Source organism: Sabethes cyaneus, chromosome 2 (genome assembly GCF_943734655.1).
Source record: "Sabethes cyaneus chromosome 2, idSabCyanKW18_F2, whole genome shotgun sequence".
Lineage (NCBI taxonomy): Eukaryota > Metazoa > Arthropoda > Insecta > Diptera > Culicidae > Sabethes > Sabethes cyaneus.
Window position 1 is genome coordinate 8,508,198 of NC_071354.1, and position 24,559 is coordinate 8,532,756.

General features: G+C 38.2%; 1 protein-coding gene across 1 annotated transcript in view; it reads left to right on the forward strand.

The window, feature by feature from the left end:
* Positions 1-17,684: 17,684 nt before the first annotated feature.
* The window catches only part of LOC128733603 (homeobox protein 5), a 44,789-nt gene continuing 37,914 nt past the window's right edge, over positions 17,685-24,559 (forward strand). Inside the window, exons 1-3 of the mRNA XM_053827321.1 lie at positions 17,685-17,852; positions 18,879-19,110; positions 19,198-19,506. Coding sequence (XP_053683296.1) covers positions 17,685-17,852; positions 18,879-19,110; positions 19,198-19,506 — 709 coding nt within the window. The remainder of the gene's footprint in view (positions 17,853-18,878; positions 19,111-19,197; positions 19,507-24,559) is intronic.

Sequence of the window (24,559 nt, forward strand, 5' to 3'; positions counted from 1 at the left end):
AAGGACGGTTTCCCGGCTGCACTTCTAAAAGCGGAGAGCGAGCGGCTGTACGAATCATTCCACCGGATCATTGTCAGGATCTGGGAGGAAAAACAAATGGCCTCATTTGGCCAATTAATTTTTATCACATCACATAAGGTGCTCTCCCGTATTCCGTTCTGCAGCCTGAGACCGTTAGCGGAGTCCTTCATCGGCGAGTACCAAGCTGGTTTTCGTGAGGGTCGCTCCACGACAGATCAGATGTTTACCCTGCGTCAGTTACTAGATAAGTTCGGGAAGTACAACTTGCAGACACATCTGTTTGTGGACTTTAAGGCGGCGTACGATTCAGTCAAACGAAACGAGCTATGGCAGATAATGCTAGAACATGGTTTTCCGACGAAACTAGTTACACACGCTGATTCGAGCGACGCTGTAAGGGTCCAAATCATGCGTTAGAATAACGGGTGAGACCTCAGTCGCTTTCGTGACGTTGGATGGACTGAAGTAAGGGGATGCACTCTCTAACCTGCTATTCAATATCGCCTTGGAAGGTGCAATACGAGGAGCAAACGTGGAAAGGAATGGAACTGTCATCACGAAATCTGGTGGATTTTAAAAAAATAAGGGGGGTTGCTTAATAAGGGGGTTGTGCAGTCTCCTTTTGTCCAACGCCTCCATGGTTTAAAGGTACATTAGTACCAGCCAGCCACATCTATCTAATGGTCGAATCACCAAAGGCAGAAAAACGAATGGCCGAAGATCATTTTCGGCCGAAAGTATTCACGGCCTTCAACCTGCACAAACGTTGGGTATATGCTGTCCTAAAGGATAATCCTTACTTGTCAGTAAACCTAGGGGCTAGGGAAATGCATGCACCTAAACAGAAGTGGTTTCAGCGGCGGGGCTGCCTTGACCGTCTCGCCCTGAATCGTCTAGGAAACATTTGCTATTGACACGGTAAATAGGTCGCGCACCTTATGATGAACGTAAATCATTTGCGCAATACATGTTTTTTATTGAACAGTTTTTTAGGCATTCCGAGAAAATTCGGCCATTCCTGATTCGGCCTTTCGTAATTCTGCCTTCTGTGGCTGTCGTTGAAATTCGGCCATTTGGATTTAGGCCATGCGTGATTCGGCCATTTGTGGTTCGGCCATTCGGTACTAGCCCCTTACCATTAACACCACCAAAACGAAGTACATGACTGGCGGTGAACGTGGGAGACCAAGTAATGTTGGTGCCGAGATGCAGTTAGATGGGGACCGATATGAAGTAGTGGAGGAATTTATTTATTATGAAGGAGTTACGTAGCCAATTGAAGCCCCTTAGTTTGCAAATTCGCACAAAACTGGCGCTTTACAGAACACTAACACTACACTTCCCTTTACGGACATGAATCACAGACGCTTAAAAAGCTGATCGACGAGTGCTTGGGGTTGTCGTGAAGTTCTGCGATCAATACTTGGTGGCAAAATGGAAAATGGAGCGTGGCGCAGACGGATGAATTCCGAGCTGTACCAAGTATACAAATATGATGATATAGTGAAGGTAGTACAATGTTGCAGGCTGCGGTGGGCTGGACACGTGGTCAGAATGTCAGACGAAAGAGTATCCAAAACTATTTTCAGCAGAGAACCAGGAACAGACCGTAGACTCCGAGATAGACCCCGCACCCGACGGGTGTGCGCTGTCGAAGATGATGCACGTTCAACTGATGTTCTTGGGGATTGGAGAACGGCAGCCCAGGACCGAAAGTACTGGAGGACCATAACTCGTTCGGCGCAGGATCGGTAACCGATCGTTGCCACTAAATCAATCGAATGACCGAATCATAAAAGGCTGAAACACGAATGGTCATATTTTGCTGAAAATATTTACGCTCCAACCTGCACAAACGTTGGGAACATGCTGTCCTTACTCGCTGCCGCTTGTTCGGACTTAATTAAGGGATAATCCTTACTAGTCAGTAAACCTAGCAAAATGCATGCACCTAAATAGAAGTACTAGATAAGTTCGGGGACGGCTGCCCCCGCAGTGGCCGGCGCTTCCAACGGAGGGTCACCAGCGAACTCTAGCCTTGAATCATCTAGAAAGCATTTGCTATTGATACGGTAAATAGGTCTCGTTCCCTATAATGAACGTAAATCATTTGCGTTTAGGGGAAGAAAAAACTATCAATCATCTATGCTCTATCTACCAAAATAAAAAATAAGATGCAGAGTATGTCTTGTTTTTCTGAGACTAATGTGCAGAATTTTACGAAATACTTTTTCCTTCACCCGCCAATGACAAGGATCATCACAGAGCTGCGAGTGGAACAAAAGGCAAATTCGCGGTGGGTTTTTTTTTTGTTTTAAAGTAAATAGTTGAGTTGCTTGTTTTTGTTTTTATTTGATTAAAGTTATTTGTTAACTGCTTACCAATTCATTTTTTTTTGAGTAGTTAGGCTTATACAAATTTGAAAAAAAGTTTATGTCGCCCCCCCCCCCTTCCAAAATTTTCGAAAATTGAAGGGGCAAAAAAATAAAGTGTAATACATATTATGTTGCATTCTTCAGTGATAAGCAGATTTTTTACAGTTCACTGAGTTTACATCTCTGATACCCAATATGTGCAAAGTTAAAGTAATTATCCGCTTAAGGGCCAAACAGAATGCTGCGTCAACGCGTCCGTCAGCGTTATTCTGACAGTTTTCCCATGGGTTTACTGACAATTGACGCTGACGGATGCGTTGACGCAGCATTCTGTTTGGCCCTTTAGTCTCGATCAACTTTCCTTCACCAACTAAGTTTTTTGATTCCTGCTACAGGTCGCATGCGGTCCCAAAGCCGAAAATTGGATGTGTTTGAAATCAGAATATTGGCTCCATTTACTTTAAATCTTATTTCATTTTATTTTAACTTGTTTTAAAAGAGCCGAATGAGATTGAGGCATCAATAAACTAAACGATATATTAGTGAAATTTGGTACCGCTTTTGACGGATATATTCCGAATTGCAGGAGGGTTATTTTATGCTGTCATCGGTAGTAGATAGATTAATAGAAGTACAACAAATTAGACACTCCGGAATATCAGCTTTCAGTGCTTTCGGGGCTCCAATTGGTCGTTTTATTCCGTAGTGTCCAAGAACTTACCCTAATTTTAGATGTTGAGAACATAAAGCTTACAATTTTACCTTACAAATAGAATGTTTTACCATGCATGCAGAAAGGATGTTACTGAATTGTTCGAAACTTTTCGGACTATTGTCATGTTGTGACATTAACATCATATCAAGTCATGTTAAGTTATATTGCTTTTGTACTGTGCATCTTCTCCTGCTTTAAAAATTGAGTTTTAGTATGGATTATGGCAATGTGCGAAACTGGAATTAAATTGGAATAACATTTTCATTGCTAGGCAGTCGTAACGGTTTATCTCTCCAAACATTTCAATGATTGGTTCGGTTTGAACTAAAATTTAAGTACTGTACAACATTTTTGTATTAAATATGCATTAATATGGAAAAATAAACACTGGTTTCTACTCCTTTGTTTCGGTTTTGAAGGTTTGATGTTATTATTTTTTTCTTGAAACCCCCCCCCCCCCCCCTTGAACAATATTTTGAGACTAGGACATAAATTTTTTTCCAAATTTCTATAAGCCTTATTTAGGCATTCCAAAAAAAGATCGGTTTCCTATGATTGTTGTTGAAATTCGGCCAATTGTGTTTCGGCCATTCGGTACCAGCCCAAATATCTATTGATCGATTTTATGAACACGTAATGATGCATATGATCAGTTGAATACATTTTCAATTAGTAGGTAATTATATTTTGCTGCTGAACGTTTGTTGGTATATAGCGAATCAATAAATACAATGGAATGAAATTGTAACAGCACTGGAAGCACTGACTACGTGACGAACGAGTACTCTGTATTGGCAGGTGCATTTTTAAGGTGCAAAACAATACTTGCATTAAACAGTAGCCATTTTTATCCAGCCATTTTCGAGGCACTTTCGATTTCCCCTTAATAACCGATTCTTTTAGTTATTACTTGACTCTAGAAAGATTATATTCGGCAAAGTAAATAAGTTTTTCAAAGGTATTTGACAAAATATAAAGCCATGCAATTACGTTTTAGTCAGAATACTAGCTGTCAGAATACTCGGGCCCTCTGAGATATGTCTCAGTCACTTCTATATCTGTTATTGTAATGAAAATACTCATTATGCGAGAAACGAAACCCTTTTTCTTCTTTTGAATGCGTCCATTCCCTTTGTCAGTTTCCCTCCTGTTGTCCCCTGGCCACTTGTAAATTTGTCTAGTTCTCGATAATCCCTGTAAATCTACACAGTCTTTTTTACGTTTTTGAAGCTCCCCCTTGTTAATGGTCACCCTATTCCCACTTTCAGGAATCTAACTACTTGTACAACTACTATTATTCCAAATGTGAGAAAAACGCACTCTTTTACCCATTTGAACCTTCCTGCCCCTTTTTAAGACACTTTCTCTCTCTCTCTCTCTCTCTCTCTCTCTCTCTCTCTCTCTCTCTCTCTCTCTCTCTCTCTCTCTTGTCAACCCCTTTGCGCTGATTATTTTATGTCTGAAAACATGTGCGACAAACGACGTTTGATGAAGAACCGTCCAGATGTTCTGGAGTTATGGCGGAACATACATTCATACTCACGTTCCTCGTTCCTCCCCCCCCTCCAGTTCGACTTTCTGTCACACAACTAATTATGCATCGGTTTGCTCTATGAAAATCTCTATAACCTATAGCGGAAACGAAACGTGGAGCCCCCCATTTTCTCACAGTCACTTGTGTTAAAAATGTGAAAACTACGTGATACGATTTTATCTGGAACCACACAACGCTCTTCAACCATCTTAGTAGCAAATGAAAGTTCTTACTATCACTAAATTTTTAACGAAGTTTAATTGAAAACAAACAAAATAAATGTTTTGACTAGGTGATAATTATCATCCGTTTCTCAGAAAGGACCAAACCGATTTATGCGCTATTAGCCTTATTTAAGAGGTAATATAGTCCCATAGTCCATAGATTACTATCGATTTTTTTTATGATTGGACTATAATTTGAAAGTTATGGGGAATCGTATGCAACACAATAAAATTTACAATTATTTATCAAGATTTGATTTGTTCAAATTTTATAAACATTCATGCACTAGTGTCATTGCTTGGTAGGAGGATTTAATAAATAAGCTACCTTCAGAAAAATTATAAAGTTAAGAAACCTCTCAGTTTTTAAACACTGTTTACAATTTGCTTAAGTGCTAGATTAAACCTAGCTTAGCCAATCTAATCATTCTAACTCTCTTTCCCTCTCAACCCCACGGTAAGTCAACAGTCCTCCAGGCCAAAATGCAAAGCAAAAAAAAAAAACATTTGCACTGCACCGTCTAATCGGAACCCCTTTCGTTACTATCCGTCTTCATCATCGCTAGGCGATGACGGTGACGGCGGATGGTAACGCCGTGTTTGCTCGTATCAACTGCACATTGCACATATCTTCGCACCTTCACCTGCTCCACTTCACTCGCACTCCACTCCACACAGAACATCGACAGTTTGGAAAGACTCTTCGGTTTTAATGAAGTTATTGACACGACGCGTACCATGTAGAACCGTTTTTCGCCGACTCCCCCCCCCCCCCCCCCTTTCCCAGGATCAGCTTCCCGGCTGCTATATGAAACAGTTGGCCATTTCACTGCCCTTGGGGCAGGGGGGGGGGACCGTTTCCTCCCACTCTCACGGCCGCTACCTGATGTCACTACTTGATTTTTTGATCTTCCCCGTGTACGATGTTCAATCTATTTTAATTATTTCACCAAATTAATGAACGTTCATTCGGCTGCTCGTTGGCTCACGGGCTCGCTGGCAAGCTTGTTTGTCCCGCGTCGTTCGGGGGAGGACGACGACGATACTGCCCCGGTAGATGCAGCGTCATTATTAAGTCCGAGTTCTCATTCCTTCGACGAGCTGCGCCGGGAATGCCGCGTTTTACAGTCCTGACCCCCCCCCGTGTTATAATCAGTCCAAGTAGGCGTTCGTCCTTCCACGTGTGTATGTCTGTTAGTTAGCACGCGGAAAAGCGGCGCGGTCGGCGGTGGAGGCATAGTAGTAAGTTCAGCGTTATCCCTTCTTGATTTTCCGCAAAATGCAGGAGTCTATGCTGCCTCTCCGACTTGATGTGTGCATGCAGGGGAGTGCCCGAGTGCACGGTGGACTACGGTCAAACGAAGCTGGCTTAGGGTGGTGGTTGAAAGTAGGAGAATTCACCGAGCCGAAAGTGAGGCATTAATTAGGGACGCTCATGTCACCTACTTGAAAATATTAGATTTCGTAGTGTGAAAAACGGTCCATGCTCGAAGCCTAGCATCGGCAGGGGAGGACGATCGGTGCAAGAATTTAATGACAACCCCAACTGATTGCCACCGGTAGGAAGCTGGAGATGTATGTACAATATATTTCCGAAGCGTTGGCAACAAAAATATGATTATCGTCCGGTAAAATTCAAATAGCTGCGAGACACGGCAGCTCTCGAACGGTGAGCGTGGGAGGGTTTCGCGCCGGGAAAGCGGGAATCGCCATCAGGAATCTTCTCCGCGTCAGTTAAGCGATACCGAAGCTGGGGTTGCTTCCTCATCAAGGCCAGCGCCAGCCATCGATGCGAGTTCAGTTGGTCTTTAATCAAGCGCCGTGAAGCAGCGGAAAGGTGGTGCCATAGGGAAGAAGGGAGAAGCGGGGAGGGGTTGGCTTTTGATAAGTATGTGTATCGAACCATGGGAGGACCGACGGTTCGCTGCTCGTCCTAGCGGAATATTGGCGAATATGTCTATTGCGACGCGATACATTGGAAAGGGTGAGCAAGTCCTGGCCTGACCGGGCGCGCTCGATCATAGTAGCCGCGCATTTGGAAAAGATGTGCGCTTCCAGCGCATCGTGTGCTGCTGCTTGTGCTTGGACGTGGGTGGTTGCTTCCGTAGGATGAGCGATGAGCGCCGCTTGCTTCGATGTCGAGCCAGTGCCAGAGGATGGAATAATTCTTCCACTGCTTTCGAACCTGACGGATGGACACACTGAACAGGTGGAAAGGGATGCTATCTATCCGCATTATAATCGTTATAATGATATAAGAGGTGTGGGTGTTTTAAATTCAGTTACGTTCTTCTTTCTCCCTCATTTTCTAGTGGTTCGCTTCGCGAATGGGTTGGCCGGTCGGTGTGAGAACGTGTGTTGTAGTAGAGTTTGCAATGTACGGTCTGTATCGAATTTTTTTTCGCAATTTGCTTCAAGAGGAGGGTTGACAGAGTAGGCGACTGGCAGACTGACCGATGCAGATACAGGTGGAATAGCAAGCGAACAATCACGTTAGCTGAACCAAGAGGAGGCGAAAGAATCTGCCAGGATCGGGACGAGCAAGAGACAGTTGATTACGATCAACATTATTAAGTCAGTAAGGTGAGGCCATATAAGCATGGCTTACTGAGACAACCACTGGTTTCACGGGAATGTTGAACGTTCGCAGCATAGCAATTTGCTTCAAGTTGTACACCAACCAGTGATGCTATTCAGTCTGGCTCATGAAACAACAATAATATTTATATCCCAAATAAATAACAATTTATCCGTAGCGCAAGATAATTAAGATTTAATTTAGAACCGTGCAAGCAAAAAAAAAACGCTTTTGTCGGACGACCTCCGTCCGACATTGCTTGACAAATTGTTTCTGCGAAAATATAAAAAATTTATGTTTAACTGACCATTGCAAGAACTCAGCGATCCTCAAATGAGATACTTTAAAATTCTCAAAGATTTTACTGCTTGATGAGTGGATGTTGTTGAGCTGACACTGCCTTTTTCTTGTTGTGCCTTTGAACGCCTTGACCAGCTTTCGGCATCTTCTCTCCAGTTGCCTGACGCACACTGACGACAGCGGCAGATAATAATGAATCCCAGTTTCGTCCAATGTTATAGAAATTTTAAAATAATTGTAATGGCCTTACTGACTTTTTGTTTTTTACTTTTTACTTTTTACTCTTTACTCTTTACTCTTTACTTTTAACTTTCAACTTTCAACTTTCAACTTTCAACTTTCAACTTTCAACGTTCAACTTTCAACTTTCAACTTTCAACTTTCAAATTTCAACTTTCAACTTTCAACTTTCAACTTTCAACTTTCAACTTTCAAATTTCAACTTTCAACTTTCAACTTTCAACTTTCAACTTTCAACTTTCAACTTTCAACTTTCAACTTTCAACTTTCAACTTTCAACTTTCAACTTTCAACTTTCAACTTTCAACTCTCAATTTTTAACCTTCAACCTTCAACTTTCAACTTTCAACTTTCAACTTTCAACTTTCAACTTTCAACTTTCAACTTTCAACTTTCAACTTTCAACTTTCAACTTTCAACTTTCAACTTTCAACTTTCAACTTTAAACTTTCAACTTTCAATTTTCAACTTTCAACTTTCAACTTTCAACTTTCAACTCTCAATTTTTAACCTTCAACTTTCAACTTTCAACTTTCAACTTTCAACTTTCAACTTTCAACTTTCAACTTTCAACTTTCAACTTTCAACTCTCAATTTTTAACCTTCAACTTTCAACTTTCAACTTTCAACTTTCAACTTTCAACTTTCAACTTTCAACTTTCAACTTTCAACTTTCAACTTTCAACTTTCAACTTTCAATTTTCAACTTTCAACTTTCATTTTTCAACTTTCAACTTTCAACTTTCAACTTTCAACTTTCAACTTTCAACTTTAAACTTTCAACTTTCAATTTTCAACTTTCAACTTTCAACTTTCAACTTTCAACTCTCAATTTTTAACCTTCAACTTTCAACTTTCAACTTTCAACTTTCAACTTTCAACTTTCAACTTTCAGCTTTCAACTTTCAACTCTCAATTTTTAACCTTCAACTTTCAACTTTCAACTTTCAACTTTCAACTTTCAACTTTCAACTTTCAATTTTCAACTTTCAACTTTCAACTTTCAACTTTCAACTTTCAACTTTCAACTTTCAACTTTCAACTTTCAACTTTCAACTTTCAACTTTCAACTTTCAACTTTCAACTTTCAACTTTCAACTTTCAACTTTCAACTTTCAACTTTCAATTTTCAACTTTCAACTTTCAACTTTCAACTCTCAATTTTTAACCTTCAACCTTCAACTTTCAACTTTCAACTTTCAACTTTCAACTTTCAACTTTCAACTTTCAATTTTCAATTTTCAACTTTCAACTTTCAATTTTCAACTTTCAACTTTCAACTTTCAACTTTCAACTTTCAACTTTCAACTTTCAACTTTCAACTTTCAACTTTCAATTTTCAACTTTCAACTTTCAACTTTCAACTTTCAACTCTCAATTTTTAACCTTCAACTTTCAACTTTCAACTTTCAACTTTCAACTTTCAACTTTCAACTTTCAACTTTCAACTTTCAACTTTCAACTCTCAATTTTTAACCTTCAACTTTCAACTTTCAACTTTCAACTTTCAACTTTCAACTTTCAACTTTCAACTTTCAACTTTCAACTTTCAACTTTCAACTTTCAACTTTCAACTTTCAACTTTCAATTTTCAACTTTCAACTTTCAACTTTCAACTTTCAACTCTCAATTTTTAACCTTCAACCTTCAACTTTCAACTTTCAACTTTCAACTTTCAACTTTCAACTTTCAACTTTCAACTTTCAACTTTCAACTTTCAACTTTCAACTTTCAACTTTCAACTTTCAACTTTCAACTTTCAATTTTCAACTTTCAACTTTCAACTTTCAACTTTCAACTTTCAACTTTCAACTTTCAACTTTCAACTTTCAACTTTCAACTTTCAACTTTCAACTTTCAACTTTCAACTTTCAACTTTCAACTTTCAACTTTCAACTTTCAACTTTCAACTTTCAACTTTCAACTTTCAACTTTCAACTTTCAACTTTCAACTCTCAACTTTCAACTTTCAACTTTCAACTTTCAACTTTCAACTTTCAACTTTCAACTTTCAACTTTCAACTTTCAACTTTCAACTTTCAACTTTCAACTTTCAACTTTCAACTTTCAACTTTCAACTTTCAACTTTCAACTTTCAACTTTCAACTTTCAACTTTCAACTTTCAACTTTCAACTTTCAACTTTCAACTTTCAACTTTCAACTTTCAACTTTCAACTTTCAACTTTCAACTTTCAACTCTCAATTTTTAACCTTCAACTTTCAACTTTCAACTTTCAACTCTCAATTTTTAACCTTCAACTTTCAACTTTCAACTTTCAACTTTCAACTTTTAACTTTCAACTTTCAACTTTCAACTTTCAACTTTCAACTTTCAACTTTCAACTTTCAACTTTCAACTTTCAACTTTCAACTTTCAACTTTCAACTTTCAACTTTCAACTTTCAACTTTCAACTTTCAACTTTCAACTTTCAACTTTCAACTTTCAACTTTCAACTTTCAACTTTCAACTTTCAACTTTCAACTTTCAACTTTCAACTTTCAACTTTCAACTTTCAACTTTTAACTTTCAACTTTCAACTTTCAACTTTCAACTTTCAACTTTCAACTTTCAACTTTCAACTTTCAACTCTCAATTTTTAACCTTCAACTTTCAACTTTCAACTTTCAACTTTCAACTTTCAACTTTCAACTTTCAACTCTCAATTTTTAACCTTCAACTTTCAACTTTCAACTTTCAACTTTCAACTTTCAACTTTCAACTTTCAACTTTCAATTTTCAACTTTCAACTTTCAACTTTCAACTTTTAACTCTCAATTTTTAACCTTCAACTTTCAACTTTCAACTTTCAACTTTCAACTTTCAACTTTCAACTTTCAACTTTCAACTTTCAACTTTCAACTTTCAACTTTCAACTTTCAACTTTCAACTTTCAACTTTCAACTTTCAACTTTCAACTTTCAACTTTCAATTTTCAACTTTCAACTTTCAACTTTCAACTTTCAACTTTCAACTTTCAATTTTCAACTTTCAACTTTCAACTTTCAACTCTCAATTTTTAACCTTCAACTTTCAACTTTCAACTTTCAACTTTCAACTTTCAACTTTCAACTTTCAACTTTCAACTTTCAACTTTCAACCTTCAACTTTCAACTTTCAACTTTCAACTTTACACTTTTTACCTTTTACTTTTAACCTTTTACTTTTAACCTTCAACTTTTAACCTTCAACTTTCAACTTTTAACCTTCAACTTTCAACTTTCAACTTTTTACTTTTTACTTTTTACTTTTTACTTTTTACTTTTTACTTTTTACTTTTTACTTTTTACTTTTTACTTTTTACTTTTTACTTTTTACTTTTTACTTTTTACTTTTTACTTTTTACTTTTTACTTTTTACTTTTTACTTTTTACTTTTTACTTTTTACTTTTTACTTTTTACTTTTTACTTTTTACTTTTTACTTTTTACTTTTTACTTTTTACTTTTTACTTTTTACTTTTTACTTTTTACTTTTTACTTTTTACTTTTTACTTTTTACTTTTTACTTTTTACTTTGTAGCATGGTCATCATTCTACAATTTTTACGCATCATACGCCACTTACGCTCACTGTTCAAAACTGCAGAAAGCACGTTTAGTCCGACGCCTGTATTCAAATATCTCCGTCGCGTTCAAAATTCAGCGCTTTTCAAAAAACTTATCCACTGTTTCCGTCTCACCAAAGCCGAATCGTGCAAAAGAAGGGAAGCGCGATTGAACCGACACGCGAAAGAACGGGATGATACCACTAAACCTTTAGAAAGACACGAACGTTGAAGAGTCGTTTTCTAAAGAAAACGTACTTCCGTGAAAAGAATTTGAATGCCTACTATTTTATCTGAGGATTTCCAAATTTCTGCCCTTTCATTTCGATCCAGATCGTGGAAGAGACTAGTGGTATTTGAGTAGTTACGCGTGCGTTATTTTGTAAGTTTGATTCAAATGTGAGAAAGTTTAACGGTCAATTTGTAACAGAGTTCCTTTTTTGATGATTAGGTAGAAGTATTAGCTAGTGCGGTCGAAAGCTTAGGCAGTGCGGTCCTTCGTCTACGGACGATTTTTCGTGTGTTGTGTGACAGACAAGAAGGTAAGATAATTTAAAAAAGGTGTGTGATGGTAAAAATACTCAAAGGCGTCGACAGCCGATCGACGGCTTCTTTTGTCAGATTTTCTTTTGCTGCGACCGTTTCCTGCCAACCCGCTTCTAGCGACGCCTAAGCGGTACCACCACTTCACGACGACCTCGAAAAGCAGCGCTAAGCAAACCACGCGCTTCGCTTTCTTCTGGCAACGCTCAACCATCGCTAGTGCAACGGCTAAACACTGCCGCGCCGTCATCGTAGCATCACGTTTCCGAACGACGCTGTTCGACGCCATCGCAGATCTTGTTCGGCGCCATCGCAACGACGCCATCATTGCAACGGCCGACGCCGTGCTTGTCATCAGTTACAGCCAAAAAGCAACTGACCGATCAGCTGATCGGACCGTGAGTAGACAAACGTGCACGTAAAACCTAAAATCCACACACACGCCTTTTCAAATTTTACCGCTCGAAGAACGAGCTCGAAAACAAACAAGTAGACATTTGGGCCGTTCTGTGACTATTACCAGAACGAGCCGACAGAGACCGCACTGTAGGAAAGAGGGAAAGAGATAACCAGGGTTAGGTCTATTAATAGAACTGAAGACGTCGATAAAGAAGGCCGAATTAAATAAACCCTCGTTGTTGATTGTATAGCGGTATTTTATCTGTAACCCTCGCTACTCCCTGTTATAAGTCACTCCTGAGAACATTTCTCACATTCGCGTCCGATATTTTGAATTTTACTTTGTTTTTCTACACCGCTTGGCTGGCGGGAAACAGCCACACTATTACTCTGAAGCGAGAAGGAGAGAAGGACAGGGAGATCTTGGCCGGTGATGATAACATTATACTTATAGGTTCTGTCTTCTTTGAACCGGTAAGGCGGTCGTTGTCTTCACTGAAGGTAATAGTGGCACCATCTGGACGCGGGTAGATTAGCGTTCCAGGTGTGCAAATCAACCGTTCCTTTGCGCGATTCGGGACCCATTTTCCACAACCTGCCCTGAGGTTAGGTTTCGTGCCGGGCAACCTTAACCGAGCGAGTGGTCCTCTTTCAGAGGTGGCGCTTAAGCCACTCGTCTTAAACGGCCTGAAGAGCTCTGGTGAACGGAAGATAACTCGCGGGCAAGCCGCCCACGTTATAACTTTTTATTTTTTACTTTCTACTTTTTACTTTTTATTTTTTACTTTTTACTTTTTACTTTTTACTTTTTACTTTTTACTTTTTACTTTTTACTTTTTACTTTTTACTTTTTACTTTTTACTTTCTACTTTCTACTTTTTACATTTCACTTTTCAGCATTTCGACTTTTCGATTTTATCCAATCATTCAAACTTATGACATCCCTCGATTAGTTTTTCCCACTTTTCGACTATCAATCATTTCGACCTTACGACGATTTTAACCTTTCGACTGTTCCACTTTTCACCCTATCCATTTTGCAACCTTCCGAATTATCGACATGTCGACTTTCAACTTTTTGGCTCTTGGACTCTTTCAGACTTATTACTCTTCATAATTTAAATTTTTCTTCTCTACGACTTTTCGACTCTCACTTTTCGACGTAAATCAGTTTCGACTATGACTTTTCGAAATTTCGATTTTTTGACGAAAAGGATTCCCGACTTTTCGAGCTTTTGACATTTCCACTTTTCGACTTTCTGACGTTTTGATATTTCGTATTTTCGGCATTTTGACTCTTTACCATCTCTTTTGGTTTTTCGACTTTTTAACTTTCGACTTTTTGACTTTTCTAGTACACTCAAGTCTCTTTTTACACGGTTTTTTTTTACGATTTTTGAATTAACACGGTTTTTTTTATGATATTTTTTGAATTAACGCGGTTTTTTTTTAAACGGTTTTTTGAATTAACACGGTTTTTTTTAAACGATTTTTTGAATTAACACGGTTTTTTTTACAACAATTTTTGAATTAACACGGTTTTTTTTACAACAATTTTCGATTTAACACGGTTTTTTTTTACAACAATTTTTGAATTAACGCGGTTTTTTTTTAAACGGTTTTTTTTTTACACGGCACGTATCCCCCGTGTAAAAAAAGACTTGAGTGTACAGATTACTTATTACTGATTTATGATTTATGATTTATGATTTATGATTTATGATTTATGATTTATGATTTATGATTTATGATTTATGATTTATGATTTATGATTTATGATTTATGATTTATGATTTATGATTTATGATTTATGATATATGATTTATGATTTATGATTTATGATATATGATTTATGATTTATGATTTATGATTTATGATTTATGATTTATGATTTATGATTTATGATTTATGATTTATGATTTATGATTTATGATTTATGATTTATGATTTATGATTTATGATTTATGATTTATGATTTATGATTTATGATTTATGATTTATGATTTATGATTTATGATTTATGATTTATGATTTATGATTTATGATTTATGATATATGATATATGATATATGATATATGATTTATGATTTATGATTTATGATTTATGATTTATGATTTATGATTTATGATTTATGATTTATGATTTATGATTTATGATTTATGATTTATGATTTATGATTTATGATTTATGATTTATGATTTATGATTTATGATTTATGATTTATGATTTATGATTTATGATTTATGATTTATGATTTATGATTTATGATTTATGATTTATGATTTATGATTTATGATTTATGATTTATGATTTATGATTTATGATTTATGATTTATGATTTATGATTTATGATTTATGATTTCTGATTTCTGATTACTGATTACTGATTTCCGATATCGGATTTCTGATTTCTGATTTCTGATTTCTGATTTCTGATTTCTGATTTCCGATATCGGATTTCTGATTTCTGATTTCTGATTTCTGATTTCTGATTTCTGATTTCTGATTTCTGATTTCTGATTTCTGATTTCTGATTTTTGATTTCTGATTTCTGATTTCTGATTTCTGATTTCTGATTTCTGATTTCTGATTTCTGATTTCTGATTTCTGATTTCTGATTTCTGATTTCTGATTTCTGATTTCTGATTTCTGATTTCTGATTTCTGATTTCTGATTTCTGATTTCTGATTTCTGATTTCTGATTTCTGATTTCAGATTTCAGATTTCTAAATTTTAATCCATGGTTTCTAATTTGTAAACTTTTAACTTTTATATCAATTTTCTGCCTTTTCATTTGCAACAAATTAAATTTTAAAAAGTCAACATCAAAATATGTTCCAACATTACAATGCTGCAGCGTTCGCTTGTTTGAAACGATACCGGAAATATGCTTTTTCATCGCTTGACTCTCTGAACGACCAAGAATATGGTGCGCTTCACATTTTTTTCCAATCTAATTTGCATTGCATGCATTTCTGATTTGGCTAGTCTATTGAATTATATTTCATTAGTTCGTTGCTATCCGGTAGCCAGAGCATCCGAACCAATGCACAAGTGCACCTCGATGCACCTCTCGGAACAAAGGCCCCGAAACAACAAAGCGATGTCCGGTTCGTCGTGTTTGTGTGAGCGGCGAGGACTCCGCTGCAGCCGACTGACTGCCACGGAGCGTATATTAATTAACGTAAAAAATATTCCTGTAATAAGATAACGTTTTATCACCGGCTGACCATACGTGGGATGGCCGGCAGACACATGGGACATTTTTAATTTCATATTTGTCCTTTTCCGTGACTCGCGCGCGTTCCAGTGTGGGGGGAAAAACCGGAAAAAATAACAGTTTCGCGCACAGCGAATAGAGAAAATATCGCTTTCCGAAGCAGACTGGAAGAAACCGAGCGAGCAACAACAACAACAACGGAGGGTAGAGAGCAGAGCAAGAAAAAAAACAACAAATAAATTGAAGTTAAATAAATGTGTGCCGTGTGCCGTCAGCCGTACTCTCTCCCCCGCCCGGTTGTTGGGTCGCCGCCCTCCGGTGCATGCATATGTGAGCAGTGCCGGCCGCGGATGCGTTTCTCCACCACCGAAGTAGACCGGAGTATGTTTAATGCCATTAAAAATGTTCATTTTTACACCACCAGCTACTGCTACGATTCGCTCCGGATCCCACAGTGATGCTGCTTGGTTTCTATCGGGGGGAAGCTACGGAAGTGAAAGCATTTTCAGATGTTTTCTTCCTTTTTAACCTGTTTAAGCTGTTTTATCCTGAACAGGAGATTATAGTTTTATAACACGAACATTGTTGGTGGAACTTTTTTAGCTTCTTAATACAAAACTAAATGATAATATATTTTTAATTGCTTACTTACCAATCAGACTAAGAAGTCCTGTGTGTCCTTTGTCTGTGGAATCGTCTCCACTCAACTCGGTCCATGACTAAAAGTCGCCTGCCTTTTAGCCTGCAAATACTCCGAAGATCGCCTTTCACTATATCACACCAACTTGTACGTTTGCGCCTTGACACCTCGTTTCACTTAAAATGCTACATTGAATCACAATTTTCAAAATTTTAGGGTGTAAATCACTGTAAAACTCAAATATTTCCTTATTCTTGCAGCTGCAAATTAACTGTCAAATCTTTTCTTAAAGAAAATTCCAATGCATGACTTACTGATCTTTTTTCCTCGAATGAACCTTGACTGATTTCTGACGTTTGTCACTGTCTTCGCAGATTAACAATTTCAAAAAAAAAAATAATCAATATTAGCCGCATCACAAGGTAAATTTCATTCATCCTAAACAACAGCAGAAAAAAAATCAATTATCAATTCCAACTGCATCGAGCCGATTTATCACGTTGCACAATGTTGCAGCAATCCAATAAAGTTGAAAGGTTAATTCTGTTTGCGAATTTGACAGCCGATGATATGAACGGAAAACAGACAGCGAGCGCAGGAAATCGGAGGAAAAAAAAGTTCACCCTCGTACAAGTCGTCGCTTCATTAGTGCGAGACAAAGCCTACTAATTGTTCAAACATTTTCACCAAATTACTCGAAATTAGAATGGAAATTTCGTTCTCAATCGGTCCATCGTTTCGCCTACCTGTACGATCGTACCCACCTGGTGAGGGCCAAAGCCTACTGCATCATCCGTCGGCGGGAAGGCCAAACGGGAGGCGAGGGCCCGTCATATAAAACAAAGAACGAGACGGAGTTTGCGATGATGCAAAAAGCAAATAATTTCTGACTGCATTGTCAAGTATTGCATTGGAGGGAACGGCACTTGATATGAGTATGGGTTTTTTTCGTCCTGCACGTTCGCCGCACATGGCCGAAAATGTTTGAATGTAAAATTTCACATGCAAAATAGTCACCGGTTCCAGCGTCCTCCGCCGCGGCCGCCGCGCACCGGGGACATGATTGAAGCTTTTTACACCGTTGAAGGTGATGTGACATTACGGCGCGATGGATGGAGGTCGAGAGAAACAGAACAAAAAATTACAATCAACCAAACGCTAGCTCGGTCTCATCCTCGGACCCGATGAGATGCTGCGAACATCGAACAGGAAAAAATCTCCTGACGGTGTGCCGGTGGTGCCAGCCAACATCCATCGATACACACATTACGAACCCGTTCCGATATTCGTGGCTGCTTTGCAATACAGGAAAAAAAAACAAAGAACAAAAGTAACGATAATAATGAATAATGTCCAGGACTCAGAACTTTTCAGGACAGAATCGTCCGTTAGCTGTTAGCGAGAGAATCACCGACGACGACGACGACCGGCGGTACCATCGATCGACGCCTACCGCGATGATGTCGTCGTTGACGGTTCGGACCGCCGGTCCGTCGGTCGGTCGCACATTCGACGAGGTAAAAAATTCAATAATTAAATCAAATAATTAACACTGAATCGACAATTTCAATCTTTATTTGAATGGGGACGAATTGTCTGCAGACTGACTGACTGACTGGCTGACGAACGACGATTTTCGATTCCGCGCACTCATTCGGGGCCTATTTTCCGTGGGCTACCGTGGGGACAGAGTTTTTTTTGTTTTATGGTTTTTCTTTTTCTTTACGAACCCGCTTGTGTCACTCAGCCAGCCAGTCAGTCAGTCACTTTTGCGTCGATTGTGTGCCGGTGTGCGATGCGGCCGATGGAAAAACGATTGCATTCGAAATGCAATTGCAGTCCCTTCCTCGGAACTCTTTTCCGGTTGGTCGATTTTTTTTCGCTCTCTCTAGTATGGAACGAGGTGAAGCAGGCGGTATTGCGTTGTATTTGATTTTTGTTTTCCTGTGTTGCGTAGTTACGACGAACGATGAACTTTGATGGATGCGAACAAATTGAAGCAAATTGTCTTGAAGGTTCTGGCTTTTCGATAGACAGATATTCTTCACACAAAAACATAATTTAATTGTTCCACCCACAAATCTTCCATACACGATTGAGTTTTCGTTCCATACCGTATTCAAACGACCGTACACAAACGATGAGCACACGACACAATTAACCGTATTCTTCTCCGTAACCATTACAACATTAAATTACACTTTTTACGTCCACCGTAATTAAACATAATTGTAACTAATTACGAGTTTTTGAAATTTGTCAATTTTAATTTCCGTTTGCTTAATTACGACATTTACGATTTTCTCCACCCGTCGTTCGTTCGTTCCTGGGTTCGTAGAAAGGTTCATCGGCATCATCATCATCATCATCATCATCACCATCACCATCATGGCCAACTGTTTCCGTGACCGAACTGTATGACGGAGCAACCGACCGACTGTCGTTCGATTCATTTTCAGCAAAGAACCCCACCTTTTGCCAATTCCACTCACGGTTCTCTTTTTTTTTCGTTCTTTTCTCACCCATACGGCGGCTCCCACTAGGACCATGAAAGAAGTGATAATTGCAGCCGATCCAATAGTCCGCAGCTGAACGAATCTACCAACCATCATCACCAGGTGTCAAGCCGCTCGGCGACGGTATCGGCGGCGCTTCGGAATCGTGAAAAAATGTCCCCGCTGTCGCTGTCGACCGGTGGCGGACCGCCGGTGGCCAGTCCAGCTGCAGCTGCAGCAGCCGCAGCCGCCGCCGCCCAGGTGCACCTGAACGGAACTAGTGAGTACATATCGGATTCTAAGCCTTCCGCAAGCCGCCAGCGAGCCGTGCGATCTGCCATGAGTCACCTTTCTGTTCCGTTCACAGTGCAAGACATGCTGAACCTGCAGAAGCTGCAGAGCCTGGCGCAGCTCACCAGCGGAGCGGCCGTTCTGCCAGGGCTAGGCCTGCCGACGGCCGGCCTTCCGTCGGCCGCAGCGTCCCTGCTTAGCAATTCACCTCTGAACCTCAGCCTCGGAGCGCCGAGTCATTCACCTGCGATGGGAGCCCTGGCGGCTGCACCGCCCCAACCGCTGACCCCAGCCGCTCCCGCCCAGATGCCCCAGCTGATACTGGCCTCCGGGCAGATTGTGCAGGGCATCCAAGGGGCCCAGCTGCTGATACCGACGGCACAAGGTAGGTAACTCTTCAAAACGATTTTTTTTTTCAAATTTCTGTCGTGATAACTATAATGCAGACTGTAAAAGAACTTACTACTCATGAATGAGTTATCTGGAATCAGAAATTCATATACATTTCTCGCGTAACTTTTCGAAAGGACCTAGGTAACATTGAGAGACTCTCTTTGGCGTCCCTCTCTTTCGATTATTACGGTGACATAGGGGGATTAGGGGCATAACGAGCACACGGGGCGAAATGGGCACCCCTCTTTTCTACGAAAGCACGCATTTTGTAACATCATATGGCAGGCGAAACACTGCTATAGGTACTACAGTGTCAATTTATCAAAAAATGAGTGATCTCTACTTTTAAAACACGGAGTTATATTAAAAAACTTAACTAGGTTCTCAGACGATGAAAAAAATATAATTTTGGTGCACTACCATATAAGCTTTTACGATCATATAAATATCTTAATCTATCAAGTGCACACTGCAACATGATTTATACATTGTATCTCAAATTTCACCTTCATTGAAGTTTTGATTTTATACTATAATTAGTGTAAAAACCCATTTTTACTTTAACTACTTGACTGGGGGTGAAATGGGCACCCTTAGGTGGGGTGAAACGAGCACTATGTCGCATTAACTAACCTGACAGTTTCTTTGTTTATCGCTTCAATGCTTGTTTACAGTGATGGTATGAATATGCCAAGGGAATCCGGAAGACATAATTGGTCAAAAAAGGCCTTGCAAGCGGCCTTGACCACTATAAGGTGAGACGCAATATCCACAAAACAAGTCGCCAAGTACCAAGGCATTCTGCGACAGACGTTAGCTCGGTATGTGAGGCCATACGAAAGGGCAATTTCGGGGCAGGAGGTGGACCAAATTGATTCAAAACCTTCAAAACTGTTTTCGTTCCCGCTGTAGAATAAGAGCTGGTGGTCCATATTTTGTATACGGAGATTCGATGGTACGGTATTACTACCCGTGAAATCAGAACCCTCGTATACCACCTGGCAGAGGGAAACGAAAAAGCATGTCTTCAACACTAAAACACAGCTAGCTTAAGCGTCATCCGAAACATTGCTTGTGTGCTCTAGAGGCAACCTCCGCGGCTCAATTGGCTTTACGCGGCTTGCGGTCAATAAAACTTTCGACGTTTTTACACGTTTTATGTTTGTGTATGTATGGGTGTGTATGTGTATGTGTATATGTGCATGTATGTGTGTATGTATGTGATTATGCATGTGTGTGAGTGTGTGTGTGTATGTGTGTGTGGTTGTTGTACTCACATACACCCTTCAAGCATGTGTTTATAAAGGTGCTCATTATGCCCCAGGGGGTGCTCACTGTGCCCCACACACTGCCCGATTTTTAGTTTTGGAAGCATGAATTTAAATTGCAATTTTCGTCATCATGTCAATTATTTTTCAATTTGTTAACCGTATACCTTTGATTATCGATAGTGAATGTATGTTTTGCAATGGAGAGACTTTAAAAATTCAGTCATTTTGGGTGCTTAAATCAACCCACAAGTTAGGGTGCTCATTATGCCCCTAATGCCCCTAAATGCATTTAAATGAAAATCTTCTTTAGCTAAACGTTTAACTCACAATTTAAGTCCTACACCGAAGAACAAACGTTTTATGTAAAAATGTACTTAATGTTCTCAACAATCCTGGAAAAATGTCATTTGGAACAAAAATTTCAAGTTCCGAAAGTTTCCAGCACCAAAAACAGTCGGTGAAACTATAAACTTAAAACTAGCTAAATACTTTAAATAGATGTAACTCAGATATATTCAGACACAGACTAACGCTATGGATAAAATTATGTCCGCATTTTTTTCTCGTAGAGTTATTCTTATGTACAGTTTTGATTCAAACTTCAGACCCCTTTATGGTCTTCATTCAAACTACGAACATTTCTGTCTCAGACTTTCAAACACGCGTAATATATTGAGATTAGAGATTGACTGGCGAGACGGCCATTAGAGATGACTGGCGAAATTGAGTGACAGAACTAAGACATATATATCGTTCTGACTCAAAATTAGAACAGTCTCAAACTTCGAATGATAAAATATTATGCTTATTGTACACCACCGCACAGTGGGGCGACTCCATACAAATGCTGGCCAAGCAAAAAAATCTCTTTAAATCAAGGATAATATGTGGTTCCTAAGTAATTTTGGGATGCTGAGCCCGAATTTCAGGTTTATTTTGCATTAGAACGTATATTTTTTGTGTTAGGTAAAATTTTCAACTATTTTTCAAGTATTTTTGAAGTATAATGACGTATAAGAAATGAGGGTCATTTGAAAAACTATTGCAGATGGATTTTTATAGGATAAAGCATTATATAAAACAATACAAAGCAATTATGAGTTTTAATAATCAACACAAAATCCATATAAGTTATTATCAATCAAAAATCAAAACTTTTCCGCTTATTAGTTTTCTTAATCTTCTTTATCTCCATCTTCTTTTTCTTCTTCTTCTCCTTCTGCAGAATCACTTGTTTCACGTTTCGTCTTCAATAGTAATATAGCGTTCCCAGAAAGATTTTTCTAATTACTTTATTCCGTTTCGCAGAAGCTATAAGCTTTATCCGGAGAAATAAGAAGACGAATAATTCTATCACCATTCGTATTTTCACACTCATTTTTGCATGTAAAATATTGTCTTGTATTTTTATCCCTATTTTTAGCATAAGGCAATAACCTTATTTTTGTGAGAGTTAATACCGGTGTAGTGATTAGCATTCACGCCTCTCACACCGAGGACCGTGGATCAATTCCCAACCCCGCGAATGACCCGAGTTGTTAAAGTGACTATAATTAAACAAAAAAAAACTTATTTTTGTGCTTCTTCTGTCATTCGTCCTATCAGCAATATAGTTGTCTAGATTCATTTATGACCGCGAAATTCGGCGCGAATTCAAATTCTTTGCATTGCAGTGGACATATTATATGAGGACTATACCCTGACATAAAGGTTTTTGGTATACAAACAATAAGTTTCGAATTTTTCTGAAATAACGTGTTCAAGAACTAGCTATAAGAAAATTTCTCAACCTTTTAATTAATTTCATATCTATACCCGTGATTTCAGAACTAATAACGGGATTGACATAAGATTTTTTAGCTGTATTTCCGTCATTACTATCGCTGTATCCTCCAGATTTCCTCCAACCTCTAAGATCTAGTCAATATGCAACATGGACCACACATTCGAAGCAGCTTAACCAACCATGTAAAGGAGATATCCCAAAATTAAGATATCCTACGTTTACTTTGAGTGTTTGCATTTTGTCTATATTGTTGAATTCTGATATAGTAGCCTTACAAGCGTAACATCTGTGCTCTGCGCTACTCTGCGCTAAATGAGACTATATCCATTTGAAAGCTCATATTTTACGCTAACTTTTACCGGTAGTGTCAATAGTGGCGAACCTTGGCTTCAAAACTTTTAAGCGTGTTTTACGCGAAAATATGGCACTTTTTTAATGAAAATTAAAATTGTGGCATACTATGATAAAATTACTGCATACTCAATTAATGGGATTTATTCAGCACTATTTTTTGAAGAACTTTTCCTTAGATACCGTTGAAATCCGAGCTACCATTAGACCTCTAGCATGTTTTGAAATATTGGGTTATTTTTCAAAAAAACGCTAAAATATGCTGAGATAGCATACTTTCAAGATTCATAGAAAATTCAAATTTTGTCAAATTGATCTAAAATTTTGGATTTGAACACTTCAATAGTATAGAATCACAGGAAAAATATAACGGAGAATCGAAATGAACTTTCATTTTTTGGCTGCTGGCCAGCGATTCCCCACTGTGCACCGTGTTCGATAGAATTTCCTCTATCCGGTGAGGCACGACATTGAACTGTAGGACTCATTGTAAAAAATCAGCAGGCGCTGGAAAAAAGTGAGAACTCAGATTTTAACTTCGTTCGCATACTCTTAGCGTTTGGTGCTAAAGTAGCTGTTTTTTCGTTTGCATTTTACCAATTTTAGAACATTTACCTTCCCACTTCGCGATTATTAGGTAAGTGCAAGATGTATATGTATTAAAGCATAGTTAAAATACAATATTTCATGCATTATTTCAAAGATATTAGTTAAATGAAAAGTGTTCGAAGTTTGAAACACGTTTAAAGGTGTTCGACCACAAATAATATCTGGTTTTTCCGGATTTTCCTTCGGGAAAATGAATTATCTGCATTGTAAAGCTGTACAAAGTTAACTTGCTTTAGTTGTGGTACATATAGTTTAAAAATATTAGCAATTGACTACAGAAGTATGGATTGAAACTAATTATTGTGTGAAAAATTTAAATCATACTGTTAGGTGGATTTAAAAAGACAGTGTTTAGAAAAAAGATGCAATTTCACTTATTTAAGTTGAATAACACTAAAAACATTAATACTTTTCAAACTAATACAAGTGTTCGATGTCTGAGACTGAAATATTCGAGCTTTGAATGTCGACCATGAAAGTGTTCGAAGTTTGGATCAAAACCGAACAGCAGTTTTTTATTGTTTTTCCATGTAAATTAACATTTTATCCTCATTTTTAAAATTTCAGCACGAAAATAATTAAATTGTCATGCTATTAAACCATTTATGGGAGTAGAAAAAAGATGTTTTTGAACATTTTTCTAATTAATAGCTTAAGTGTTCGAAGTTTGAATCAGAACGGTAGTGAGTTTTATTTGGATCTTTGATATAATATTGTTACATTTTTCGGATTTCTCAATTATAATCGTTACATGCAAATAAATACGGGTAAATTAAAACTATTTATAAAACTAAGCTAGAATAGTTATATCATGCACTTATAAACTTACAGACTATAGATATCTACACTCTGTTGTGACTAGATAAGTGAATAATAGTACGGGAGACTAAATTGTGAGTAGGATAGGAAAGAGTATATTTTCATTCTAAATAAATTGATTTTCTAGCTTTGAGCTAATTGCCACCCAAACCTGGGGGTCTGTGATACTGCTGAAGGAACTCCCTCAAAATCTGGTGCAACAGATTCTC